The sequence below is a fragment of the Anthonomus grandis genome, chromosome 14 (genome assembly GCF_022605725.1).
Source record: "Anthonomus grandis grandis chromosome 14, icAntGran1.3, whole genome shotgun sequence".
NCBI classification, from domain to species: domain Eukaryota; kingdom Metazoa; phylum Arthropoda; class Insecta; order Coleoptera; family Curculionidae; genus Anthonomus; species Anthonomus grandis.
In genome coordinates this window covers 21560316-21574820 of record NC_065559.1, presented here as the reverse complement: position 1 = coordinate 21574820, position 14505 = coordinate 21560316, and the positions used below count along the sequence as shown (strand labels likewise).

At 33.1% G+C, this 14505-nt stretch overlaps 1 protein-coding gene across 1 annotated transcript in view; it reads right to left on the bottom strand.

Moving 5' to 3' along the window:
• LOC126744730 (sodium channel protein 60E) overlaps positions 1-14505 on the bottom strand; it is a 533812-nt gene that overhangs the window by 106274 nt on the left and 413033 nt on the right. The window contains exon 8 of the mRNA XM_050452261.1: positions 4948-5102. Within this exon, the coding sequence (XP_050308218.1) occupies positions 4948-5102 (155 nt within the window). The remainder of the gene's footprint in view (positions 1-4947; positions 5103-14505) is intronic.

Sequence of the window (14505 nt, the reverse complement as noted above, 5' to 3'; positions counted from 1 at the left end):
GGTGAAACGTGACATGGAAGTTCCCAATCCATTGTTAAAAACTTGATCAATATTGTATGGCTCACGTATAGTGTGCGAGATTACTTGCGATAGCAGCCTATATTCTATTTCGATCGTGCATGGGATCTCGGATCAAATTGTAACTCCGCAGGGTTGATGCCACCCATCATAGCATTATTAACATTGTTGAAAGGTGTATTATTATTATTATTTTTTTATATAAAATTTAAGTTTAAAGGATATTTCTTAAATGAATTTTATGCGAACTAGTTTAACCAGGTCAATAATATTTTATCTTATTGCCGTGTTTATTAGGAGCGATATCTTTTTCCAGCGGAAAGAAGCTATAGAACCCCCAGGGTTTGATGGTATATGGTTCAAAATACCAACCCAAAGATCCATAAAATATTTTTGCTTCTTCTACAGACCACCTAGCGAGATAAACTAGAGGAGACTTTTAATCGACCTTGCTGATAAAATCAACGATTGTCAAGCAAACTATCCAAGTGCAGATATTATTATTACGGAATACTTTAACGTCCAAAATGTCAACTAATTAAAGTATTCTAACGGAACTGATAATAAGGGGCGCCAGGTTATGATTTTGCGGTTAGTCACGGCCTAACGCAACTTATACGGGAGCTAATCAGAATCCTTGATAGACAGGGAAACTTTGTTGCTTCTTGGATCTGTTTCTCGCGACGAATCCTGATTCATAGTAAGAACATCAAATCACAATTTAATAACCGCGTAGAATGTGGCATTAAAGGTCAACGAAATAAAGTCACTAAAAACAGTTTCTCTCTTAGTTTCCTTGGAATGATGTCTGTTTTAGGACCAACGATCCTTCAGCGTATGCAAGCAAAATTTTAGGTGTGATTTTGGCAGGTATAGAGGCTTATATTCCGAAAACTTTGAAAAGCTTTTTAGACAGCAAACCAGAATTCTATAAAAGTTACACCTAGGCAGTCGTATCAACTTTTTTGCCTTGAGAAATTCATGTATGCACGGTTGATACCTGAGAAGAAAAATATAATAAAAGAGTGAAAAACAAGGCGATTGCCCAAATGGATCAAAATTATTCTGGTCTCCAGCAAAAGCAGTTGGTCATGGTTGGTTTCTATAGATCAAAAATTCCACCATTGACTAGGGAAGATGCTTTAATTCTAATGACAGTAATAGAAGAGGCAAAATTGCTGGGTCAGATGTTCGCATCAAACTCTACGATAAACCCACAAGGCAAAACACTAAAAAGCTGCTAAATTCCATTCAGGAAAAGGCCATACGCTTTATAGCAGATTCAAAGATAACTAGAAGTTTGGGCAGTTGGGCGCATAGAAAGAAGAACCTAACTCTGTTTTGTCCATACTATCACGGTAAATGCCATAATACACACAAGATCTACTCAACATATAGATGCGACTCATAAATATTGAGTGCATCTACGAACGCCTAGAACTTTGCTATATCGGGACTCCTTTTTATGAATAAGTGTAAGTCTGTGGAACCAACTTCCAAAGCACGTCATTCCCGAGCATTACAACTTGCAGAACTTATCTAAACTTAACTATCCACAGACACCTTCGCAGCACTGGCGCCACTCGTGATACTCGAGTACCATAGGGTTTGCCCTTTTGTACCAGTGAAACTAAGTTAGGCAGATAAGCTAAATGTGTTATTAACTACAGCCGATCCTACCCTGGCTGAAACAGAGATCTTGGTATAACCCGTGTTCTATTTTTTTTGTGAATTTTATAAGATCTACGAAAGACGCTATGTTTACACTAATTAAAAATGTTTATTCCCACAAAGCAACCTTCTTAGATTTACCAAAGGCGTTTGACACGGTAGCGCACAATATTCTTTTTGAGAGGTTAGAAAGAGTTAGTATATGGGGGAGAGCACTGCTTCTAATAAAAAAATATTTAACTGGTAGGAAACAGAAAGTGAAAATTAACAATGTTTATAGCGAATATGCGACCATTACTACGGGGGTGCCCCAGGATACGGTATTAGCTCCTATACTTTTTCTAGCTTATAAAAATGCAATTGGCAAAATATTAAAAAATTGCAATGTGGTATCATATGTTGATGACACAGCTCTGTTATATTCAGCTAACAATTGGAATGAAGTATATGATCGGGAAGAGTTGCGGTTGGACAAAAATGGCTAGGTTTAAGTAACCTCAGTTTAAATTTTGAAAAAACTAATTTTATTGCTTTTTCCCCCACAAATGCAGATCAACCGAAAGATGAATATTTAATACTCCATGCGTCAACGTGTAGTAAAACCAAAAACTGTAACTGTGTCAAAATTAATAAAGTCAATAAAATGAAATACTTGGGTATAATTATAGATAAAAATTTTAAATGGAATGAGCATGCTGTCTTTTTTTGACAGCATATTATCTTTTTTGTTGTGTTTTCCTAAAATAAATAACAGTTTTCCCTCGTGTCACATAGTGACTTCACAAGAATGAATTTAAAAGAAAATCTTTGCACACCCAAGTTAAGTAATTTATTTTGTTGTAGATTTATTACACGTTTTCTGCCTGATTATCAGGATATTATTAATAAATTGAATTGATTGATTTCTATAAAGAGAAAATGAATCAAGAAATTGATTATCAGGTATTTATTTAGATTTATTTAGCTTTAATTATTGGGCAAATTATTGTTTATTATACTTATTAGTTATAGTTATAATTATGAAGTTTTAAGGTATTATTATAGTATCGTAATGTATAACTTTTAATTTGTTCCAACGAATACTGGGCATTAAGTGCTACTTTATTTTCGGAAAAATTGTTATATTTACAATCTTACGAATCTAGTTCATAATCTTAAAAATTGCAAGCCAAATTTGTACAGATACGATCTGTTTATTTTATTTTATTTAAAAATATTTGAGACGTAAATGATTATTTCCCATTAATGCAGAGCAATGCGGAGCATAAATTGATCTTGCCAATAGTAGTATCCAATTAACCAATATATATGCAATAACAAACATAAATTCAGTCATGTCGGTGCAACCAAAACGCTGACCAAAGTGCACACACATCCCGATCGAATCGCGTTAATTTTCCCAAACATTAAATTAAATTGGTGCATTAGTATTTCATGAAAATTTCGTACCATTTCATTGTGTACGTGTTTTAAACATTGATTTCCACATTACCTTTATATTATAGGACGGACCATCTTGATTCTTGCATCTGAATCTTAAAACTATGACAGATAGGAGAGTTTTTTTTAACGAATTTAATTTTAAATTACTATTCTTAATCTTCTTTATTTTTTTACATAAAAAATATCGTGATGTTTCGGTTATTTTACACTGTCATCATAAATCTCAATACATGGTGTACAAAAATCCTGCTTATGAAATAAGTATTCCTATTAGTTGTGATTTAAATCTTAAGTATTATGTTTATTATTATGATTTTGTAAACTGTGATTTTGTTGCCATTAATAATTACCTTGCTAGCTTGAATTGGGATACTGATTTTAATCAGAAAGATATTAATAAATGCATTGATATTTTTTACAATGCTCTCTATCTTGCTATTGAGATGTTTGTTCCAATTATACATTTAAAATCATCGAATTTTCCCACTTGGTTTAGTAGAAAATTACAGAATCTTGTTATTCAAAAAAATATTGCTCACACAAAATTCAAAAATAGTAAGGATCTTATGGATTATGTTAATTTTTTAAATTTGAGGAATATGAAAATGTATAACTCTTCGTGATGATTGTTTTAGGTCATATAGTGAAAGATCCTTCTTCATTTTGGAAACACATCAATAGATTGAGTAGGTCTGATTCATACCCCAATAGCACGCATATGGAAGCCGAGGTTGCTGGTAATGGTCAAGATATTGTAAACTTATTTGATAGGTATTTTCAAACTACATACAGGGAACCTATCAGCAAGGCTTCTGACTATAAATTTGATTACAGTCTGGATATAAATCGCATCTTTTTTTTTTGTTAGACCTATTTGATAAAATCTTACGCCCTCCTAACAAAAATTATTTTGGCCCTGATGGTATACCATCTGTTTTTCTTAAAAACTGTGTGTGGCTGTGATTAAGCCTCTGCTTCACCTTTTCAATCTTTGCTTGACATCAGGCAAATTTCCTGATTATTGAAAGGTAAGCTTTTTAACACCAATTCATAAAAATGGCGATAGAACTGATATTTATAACTATAGAGGTGTGTGTATTCAGTCTGTAGTTCCTAAGCTATTTAACAGGTTATTTTCTGTGCGATTTTCATGGCACTGTAGGCTTAGTGATCATCAGCATGGTTTTTGTCAGGGTAGATCTACAGTGATTAACCTGTTGACTTACCAATATGATACACAATCAACAATAACGAACTTAAGTCAGTTGATACAGTTAAAGATTTAGGTGTTCTTTTCGATACCAAACTTTTTCGCCGCACATTTTGGATATTATTAACAGGAGTATGCGTAGTCTTGGTTTTACCACTAGAAATAGTGTACATCTTTTACTTTACTGCTTTAAATTACTTTATTACTCTTTGGTACATTCCTTGCTTGAGTATGCGTCTCTAATTTGGTCCCCTTATTATGATTCTCATATTGAACTCCTTGAGGCTGTACAAAGAAGATTCTTACGATCCCTTGCTTATAGAGCTGAATTTAATATTTCTCGTAATTATTACATCAACTATAATGCTATCAGTGTCCAATTTAATATCCCTAATCTTAAAGTCAGATGGCATTATTCTGATGCTCTAACGTTTTATAAGATCTTAAATGGTTTATATCATTGTCAAAGAATTTTTTTTTGAAATACTAGTATTATATTTATATTGTTATATTATCTAGTATTTTGTATTATCTATTTTGTTTTTGTAAACTGGCTCTGCCGTTTATTCATATTTCATAAAGTTATTGATGTGAACATCACTTACCCATAATTTTATTGGGATGTAGCTTATCGGGATACTTTGGATCGGCAAGTTGCACATGTTTTTGTACTGGATATGGAAGTGATAGTTGTTGTGGTCTGGGAGATCCGCTGTTTTGACTATGTCTAGGGCTTGGGCTACGGCTTGGCGTCACAGATCTATAAAAAATTATAAAGATTTAGGTAGATATTATATTTGTTAAATTATCCAATGTTATTATAAAACTACCCATTGACAGCCTAATCAACTTCTTAAGAGGATAATTTAGATCTAAAGGACTTTTTTATTATTGAAACGAATAGGGTACCTGAAACCTTGATCTGAAAGAGTCTATATCAGGCCTATTCTCCTGCCAGAGAGTCAAGGCGAAATCTGCACGTTGTTGTCGCCTATTTTTTTACAAATTAGTATCGTTTCTTTAATCAAGTGGTGGTTCACCTGCGATTATACATTCCACACAACATCCCTACTGTATCATCCCTAACATAATTTGGTCGCATCAAGTTCAGACAAGTAACGAGACCGCCTTGTTACCACATCAACAATTTCACAAGACAAAGGGCCAATTTTACCCACTTAAGTCTTATTTTTTTAACATAATAGTAGAGGAGTAATGTTAGATTTAGTTTTTAGTGATTTTGACAGAATAATCTGAGCAGAATCTATTGATAATAGTCTTCATCATAATACGATTGTAAAGTCCAGTTCAGAGATTTATTAGAATCTTTGATATGTCGCAGATGTCGCACTAACTAGTCCGTGCGCCTATGTCGTATTTATTGTCGCATGATCTACATGTTCAAATGGCAAAATTTTATATTGTTTATCTATTAAATCATTTTAAATATACGTAAAACCGCATATTTTATATTATTTTTTATTATTTTCTTTCAAAAATGTCCATTTTTAGAAAGAAAATAATATCAAAACATTGATCGCGGACTAAAATCCAATCATGTTACAAAATATTTTAAACACTTTCAGCACTCACAGACTTGTCACCTCTTTTTAGCCAGTATAATAAACAAAGATAAAACACCTGCGTCCTGGCGATTCCTACTTTAGGCTTTGTAAGTGATTATGTATCTCTCTTTATCCCATTGATTTTCAGAATTACGGGGCCGTAGCCAAATAAATTTTTGGGCTGTTTTTGTATTACTTTCGACGTGTTTTTAAAGAGATCTTTAAGGATGGCTCTATTACCTTTAATAGTTGGGAGGGGGATCATGTGAGGTTTTTACTGTAAGTGTGTTTTTTTATTGGTGTTTGTGGATTTGTTTTGGTATTATACCTAAAGACCTTCAAATGTTTCGAGCCTAGGAAAATAGGCAGGAAAATTTGGCAAATGAAGAGGAAAGTGTTTATTTTCTAGTGTGAGGAAGCAAAAAGGAAGCAAGGAAAGTAGAAGCTACAGAGGAAAATCAAGCAGTTTTAAAACGTAGTTGTTTAAGTACGGATGCCAAACAAATTTATCTAATTGTCTATAACAATCTAAGGAATGATCCTCAGTTCACAAATGATTATAGTGCTTTGCAAAAAACAGCGTTTTTAACAGGGGTTTTCTATAGTACAATATGCCTGTAAAAAAAGGGATTAACGGCAGAATAAAAAGGAAAGATGCAGGTCAATAAAAGGGACTTGACACGGATATTGCCAAATTGCTAAGGAAAGGTGTGTATCCTAAATACAAAAACAATGAGGTTCTGACCATAGAGATGGTTAAGGACACCCTATCGGCAAGGAACAAACATTTCTCAGTCTCAACCTTGCGGAGATACCTGATAAAATTTGGATTTATAAGCTTAAGATGGTTAACAAGAGAGCTGCTGTAATGGAATTGTCAGGTGGTGTATAAAATATTTGAAGAAAATTAAAAAATATCACTTGTTATAAATACCGCACTAATAACTAACACCGCGCTAAAAACTAAACTTATTAAATTAAAATTTTTGGTTAAACTCATTTTACGTACTTGAATTTTATATTTAAATTAAATATTATCTTGCTATCAACTATCCTGAAATTCTAACTTAATTAAACTAAACGCAAAAATCCCGAATAATAAATTTTTAAATACAAATAAATTTGAACGCCGGCCCTGTGTAACTTTTCACGCTTCAGTGGCTATGACTGAGATCAAACGTCTAACAAAATAGTACGTGGGCGCATGTAGTCAAAGTTTACAAATCAAATGTATAAATTCTTAAAAAAATGCTTAAAACATTTATTTATTTAATGGAATGATTAAATATCGCTTAGAATATTACTTTATGACTCTTTCCACATAAAATTTTGCGATTTAAACATGCATGTCATGTGACAATACAAGCAACACCGGCACACGAACTATTCGCGGCACATCAAAGATTCTAATAGATCTTTGAACTGAACTATACTTGATATATGTTTGTCTCAGCCATTTAAAAATATTATTTGTCACAAGTATATTTACGATTTTAGGAATAGTAATTTTACGTTAAATAAGGATGGCTTGGCATGTATGGACTGGCATGAATTATTCAGAGTTGCAAGTGTTGACGATGCTTTTGCTGCATTTTATCATATTTTAAATACCTTGGATTGTTTGCATGTTCCTCAAAAGAGAATCAAACATTTTTCTTTTCCAAGGTGGTTGGATACACACATGAAACACCTTATCTTCAAGAAAAAGATAGCTCATACTAGATACAATTGTCACAAGTCAGATGTGTTGTATAGAGACTTCTCTGACCTAAGGTATCAGTGCAAGGTCTATCGCCAGGAGTGTTACCAGAGGTATCTTAGCCGATTGGAGGTAAATTTATGTGAAACCCCTAGGTACTTCTGGTCTTTTGCCCTTGACCATCGGTCGTGTAATGATGTCCCCGAATCAGTGGTTTTTAAGGATGGCCAGCATACTCAAACCATTGAGGAGATGGTGAATGGCTTTTCCACATATTTCTCCTCCGTCTATGCACCAAATAGTGCAGTTCAGATACCGGCTTACAATTTCCAAAGTAACGTGGAAAGCAATACTTATCATATTGAGTTGACCGAGCTTTTTGATGCAATCGTTAGGCTCCCAAAGAAGTACAGTTCTGGTCCAGATGGTATTTCAGCCATTCTTTTGAAAAACTGTGTCTGTACCATAGTTAAGTCACTTTGCATGTTGTTTAACTTGTCTCTTTCAACATCCATTTTCCCTACTTATTGAAAATCTAGCTATTTAATACCTATCTTTAAAAGTGGCCGTAGAGATTGCGTGGAGAACTACTGGGGGGTTTCTCTACAATCGGATATTCCCAAGCTGTTAGATTCTCTGATTACTCATAAGTTAGCCTGATATGTAAGAGGAATAATAAACATAGAACAACACGGATTTGTGTCTGGCAGATCCACTGCCACTAACATCGTGCTCTACCAGCATTTCATAATTAATAATCTTGAACACCACAATCAGATTGACTCTGCCTATATGGACTTTTCAAAGGCATTTGACAGTCAATCATAATTTGCTTCTTGCAAAACTTGAGGCTCTTGGTTTTGGTGCTACTCTATTATGTTGGTTCCGAAGTTTTTTAATAGGTAGAACTCAATATGTAAAATTGAGCGATTGTATCTCCGATCCGATTAAAGTTTCCTTTGACGTCCCGCAGAGGTCTTATTCAGGACCAATTTTATTCATATTATTTTTGTTAGACCTTCTGATGTGCATTGTCAGGAGCATAGTATTAATGTTGCTTTTTGTAGGGGAACATTTACTGCAAATGACTACAGGTTAAATGGCATTTCTCTCTTAAGACCAGACAAAGTTAAAGATCTCGGTATAACTCTTGATTTCAAACTTTCTTTTACACCACATTTCCACAATATGGTCGTCAAAGCTATGGCAGCGGTGGGCCTAGTTCAGCGCCTTACAGTGGGTCTTTCGGTAAATACTATAAAGATTTTATATTATAATACTGTTTTGTAGTGTGGTCACCATCCTATCCGGTGCATGTTCAATGTATTGAAAGGTACAGCGGAAGTTTATTAGAATGGCGTTCTCTAGGATGGATTTAGTTAGAGAGAATTTTACTTATGAGGAATTTTTGTCCATACTCAAGCTAAACACATTGGAACATAGGTGGGATATCCTGGACATGCATCAATTCTTGTATAGATTGTCCTGAGATTCTGAGCAACATAAACTTTATTGTTGCGACCAGGCAAAATCGTCACACTTGCATGTTCAATATCCCCTTCCATTCAACAAATTATGGGCAAAATGAGTCCTTTACAAGGATTTTGCATAAAGCAGATAACTTAACTTTAGAGAATAAGTGTTGCCTTTTTGATTCATCCCTTTGCCGTCTTAAGTGTATATTGATAAATAACTTGTGATATTTCTCATACTGTGTGATATTTGACCTCTTCTTTTAATGTAGGTATTTTAATGTTTTAGGATTTTAAATGTACTTGTATGTATATGAATATCTGTATTTATGATTTTAGTCTAGATATAAGCTGGCTACTTTTGATAACTTTATATTGTAAATGGATGAACGATGGATAAATAAATTAATAAATAAACGGAGGATTGGTGGTAAGTCTCTGTTCATCATTTTTCAGGTTGTTCAATCACAGGAAAACAAGTGCTCCCACAATATCGGATTTCAGTTCAATCTGAGTGACGTCGCCCGTATTAATATATTGAACAATATTCGGTAATTAGTGCCAATAGAGGCGTGAATAATCGCATTTCAATTATATATTACCCAATTAAGTGTCATTATTCACAAATGAATTGATTTTAGTTTCATTTCATATCATACAGGACCCGACAGTTAACCGGAACGAATTCTTAAGTAATTTTATTGTCAAAGAAATATTTTTTAATATGTTGCATAAATGGGAACTTACAAAGTAGCCATTTGATTTCCATTATCATGAATTGTTATTTTTGAAAAACTACTTCCGCCAAATGTCTTCCATTGACTTTGTAACATGGCAATGTTACGTTAGAATAATTTAATATACAGTGAGGACGCGCAAGTTCGGAACAAAGCGATTTTTTTGATGATGAATGCATGTATACAGGGTGAACCAAAAATAAGCAACGACCATCAACTTTAATTTTTTAGAGGAAAACGCCTATTTTTTATTCCATTTTTGAATTCTGCATAGAACTTTAAGTACATTTTGTATACCATGTTTTATACCTAATACTAACATTATTCATAAATTTGCAACTGTTTAGGTCATTTGAGCATATTCAAACATGTTTTTTCATAGTTTTTTAATAGGTATGTTTGATTGTTGACATCTTGTTTAATCGCATGGAAACGTAAATGTCAGTAAATATAAAGCGCATAAGTTCTGGACTTCAGAACCTTCTATAATAGAATCAATGTCGCTAGAAAATCACCCGTTTTTATAAGTACCACAAATTTTAATGACATTTCTCACTTGTCGTTGGGTGAATTATATTTTTTTAATTGTTCTATCAGAATTCAAAACGTTAATCTGATTTGTTTACAACCGAAGTTAAAACCGATATTAAAATGTTCTATGTGCAAAATTTAAAAAATAATTAGTATTATAATGTTCTAACAGATGAGCCAATCAGATTTCAAAGTCAACTGCTGATAGAACAATATAATATTATTTCGCACTAGTCAACATCGAGCTTTATTTTGTAAAACCGTGTACTGGTTTTTTACGGTTAAGTGCTGTTTTTTTAGCCACTTTGGAAAAATGGACTTTGACATGGAGCCGTAAGTATATTAAAATGTTTTAATGAAATGGATTTTAGAAGAAATTTTATTTTAATTGGTTTAACTGTAAACATTGGTTTTCTAACCTCAATTTTCCATGCGTTTTTTTCTGTTAGAACATTATAATAATATCTTTTTAAAATTTTGTGGTGTAATTGTGAACTTTAAAGCTTGCTTTTAGAACATTGTATTATTTTATTTAAGATCAACATCAGGAATGAATCCACGTGAAAGAATGGAGTATATAGAGAACAGTGATGATTCGCATCTTGATCTAGATTTTATCCCATCTGACGAAAGCGTGGAAGAAATGAGAAGTTTTATGTCTAACGTTACACAGGAAAATGGTAGGCAACCAAGGAGATATACATTATTTTTAAAACTAAATTTTTGCTTTCTAAAAAATAATTTCTTAATTTTTATAATTTTTTTTATTTTCTTTATTGCAGACACACCTTTGCAAAGCAACTCTGAAGCACCCGAAGAAACAAATCAGCAAAATGCCGCTATTTTTGATGAAAATAAATCTACCAGAAAACGAAAACGAAAACCTGAGATGTGGAAAATGAATAAATAAATAAAGTTTTGTGCCAAAGAGGAAGGAAACATACAGATGTAAAAGGTAACATCCGCAAGGAACAAAATTTAAAAAATTGTGAGAGCAATTGCAAATTTCTGTGTAGCTAGAAGATAAGTTTACCTGAACGAGAAACCATATTTCAAAAATTTTGGGAATTATCCAATGACGCTAAATGGCACTTTTACGTGAAAAATAGCGAAAGAATAAACAAAATACGAAAGCAAACTTTACGAGAAGTATCACGTAGAAGTTATACATTTAAATATTATTTTTACATAGCAGATAAAAAAATTCTCGTATGCAAGACTTTTTTTTGACGACACTGGACATAAGTCAACAAAGAATCAACTATTTTCATAAGAAAAAAAGAAAACCTTACAGGAATTCCTTTACCATCTCGTTAAGGTTGTTGTCATCCCAAGAAAACTATCGGTAATACAAGCAAAGACTACGTTCGACTTCACATTAGTCAACTTCCGAGGGTAGAATCTCATTATTGTCGAGCTAACACAAAAAAGGAATATTTAGAAGGAAACCTAAGTATTAATAAGTTATATTCTTTGTACACTGAATTTTGCAATGAAAAGCAAATTGAACCTGTTACAAAGGTTGTTTACAGAAATATTTTCAACTATGAATACAACATTGATTTTTTAAAGCCAAAAAAGGATCGTTGTGATGTGTGCGAGGAGTACCAAATAAAACAAAAATATGGTATGACTGATGAAGAAAAACAAAGATTTGAAAATCATGTACAAGGAAAAACCTCAGCGAAAATTGAACGCGATTTGGATAGATCCAACAAAGATCAAACCACTGCTATCATATTTTTTGACCTAGAGAACGTTTTTGCACTACCGCGTTCTAATATATCCAGTTTTTTCTATAGCAGAAAACTCAACACCTACAATCTTACTGCACACTGTAATTTACGCAAATAAGCGTACTGTTGTATTTGGAGCGAAGGAATGCATGGGAGGAAGGGAAGTGATATTGCTTCGGGATTAATTAAAATTTTAGAACGCGTTGTAGCAGCTTACCCGTATATTTCAAAAATCGTTTTGTGGTCTGACTTCTGCGTACCTCAAAACAAAAACTCTATTATGAGTTTGGCTTTGATGAAGTTCCTAGAAAAACATCCCTCTGTTAACGAAATAGCACAGAAATTTGGAGAACCAGGACATAGTAGTGTCCAGGAAGTCAATAATTTGCATAACTAAATCGAAAGAAAACTGTCTAGTGTAGAAATATTTAGCCCTTCTTCCTTGTGTGAATCAGAAATGACCTTTTGTTGTATTTCATATGAAAGCACAAGATTTTGGTCTATATAAAGAAGCTTCACAGGTGCTAAACTTTAAAAAAGTTCCTTATGCTTCAGTACGGCAATTAAAATATGTGGGACTCTATCCAAACAAAATTATTTACAAGCTTAAGCACAGTAACAACTCTTTTACCGAAGTTCCTATTATATCTCAGACTAGTACTAGGGCTAAAATAAATACTTCATATAATCTGCCTGAAGTACTTGTAGCTGATCTAACAAGATTATTTAAATGTATGCCCCCTGTTGATGTTTTACAAATTACAAATATTCTATAATATTATCTTTTTTACATTAAACAGGATTATTTGGATCTAGAGCCATCTATCGTTCTGAAAAAAACTAATGGTTTACATCTTTTATTGCTAAATGATGCGCTACGCTTTTTGCGCGGGATTTTCAAATATTTTAAAATAGTCCCGCTTTACTATCGATGCTGCTATAAAAGCAGTACATTTGAAATTAGTTTCCAACTTATCTGATGATTTTCTCTATAGGGATTTCGAGACAAATTTTATTGGGACCTACAAATACTTAACTAAATTAGTGGAAAACGCGGCAAAGCCTGAAAGTATTTAGTAGCATTTCAATCCAATATCAGTGAGTACCTTGGTACTTACTAAAGAGAAAGGAAAAGTGTACACCGGCTCTGACGAAGTGGTTAGGGTGGTGATGTTATGCCATGAATGGTTTTGTTCCTCGATTGTTTCTTGCTAAACTGTACTGGGATGATTGAAGAATTGTGGAGATTTAGAATGCCCGAGCAGTACTCTTTCAATATTAAAGAAATCAAATGATAATAGTGTAGCCATTACCTGTGTATCATGTACTCAACCAAATTAATAATTAATTCAATATTCATAGAAGCCATTTTTTATTAATTTTTTGCTATATATCTTTTAAATTATATGAGTGTTATCTCTGTACTTTATTTATTCGGACTAAGTTGATAAATTTTGTCAAAAAATAACCGCAATAATGCCCAAAAAACTACCATCTCTATATTCATAATTTATTTTACTTTTAACTTATGCCATATAATTTCTTACGATATGCTTAAGTAACCAAAGGACAATTTGACAAAACCGCGATTACAATACTATTACCGTAAGAATACAAGTTTAGAAGTATGGCATTTAACTGAAAAACAAAGAATTGAAATGTTGATGATGGTAGGATATGGCGACAAGACTCGAACACAGGCCGAAGTTTGCGATCTGTTTAACAATAAGTATCCGGAGAGGCCTATTACACGTTCGGTGGTATGCAAAATTGAAAAAAAGTTTAGAGATTTTGGTTATGTTAGAGACAAAAAAGACCTGGACCGTCCTACGCTTCCAGAAAACAGACAATTAGATATTTTGCTCGATTTACAAGAAAATCCCAATAAATTAACTCGACAAGTTTCTGCAGATCAGTCAGTTAGTAAATCAAGTGTTCTGAAATATTTGCATAGGAATAAATGGCATCTATATAAAATTCATTTAAATCAGAAGCTTATTGAAAATGATCACATTCGCAGTATAGAGTGTTGCGAATTAATGATGAATAAATATAATGCAAACCCACAATTTTTATGTAAGATTATTTTTTTTCCGACGAGACAAGTTTTTTTTTAAATAGTTCTGTAAGTAGGCAAAATGTTCGTTATTGGACATCAGAAAATCCATACCGGAGTATGGAAAAGCACACACAATTTCCCAAGAAGTTAAACGTATGGGCAGGAATTGTCAATTGTGGGTCCCTTTTTTATTGAGGGCGCATTTACTTTTGAAAAATATTTAGAGTTGCTTCAAAATCAGATAGCACCTAGTTTAATTGCACTTTATCCAAATGATGAAAACCCATTTATACCGGCAGATTCGACATGGTTCCAACAGGATGGCGCCTCCCCACACTATTCGCGAACAGTACGAGATTACCTT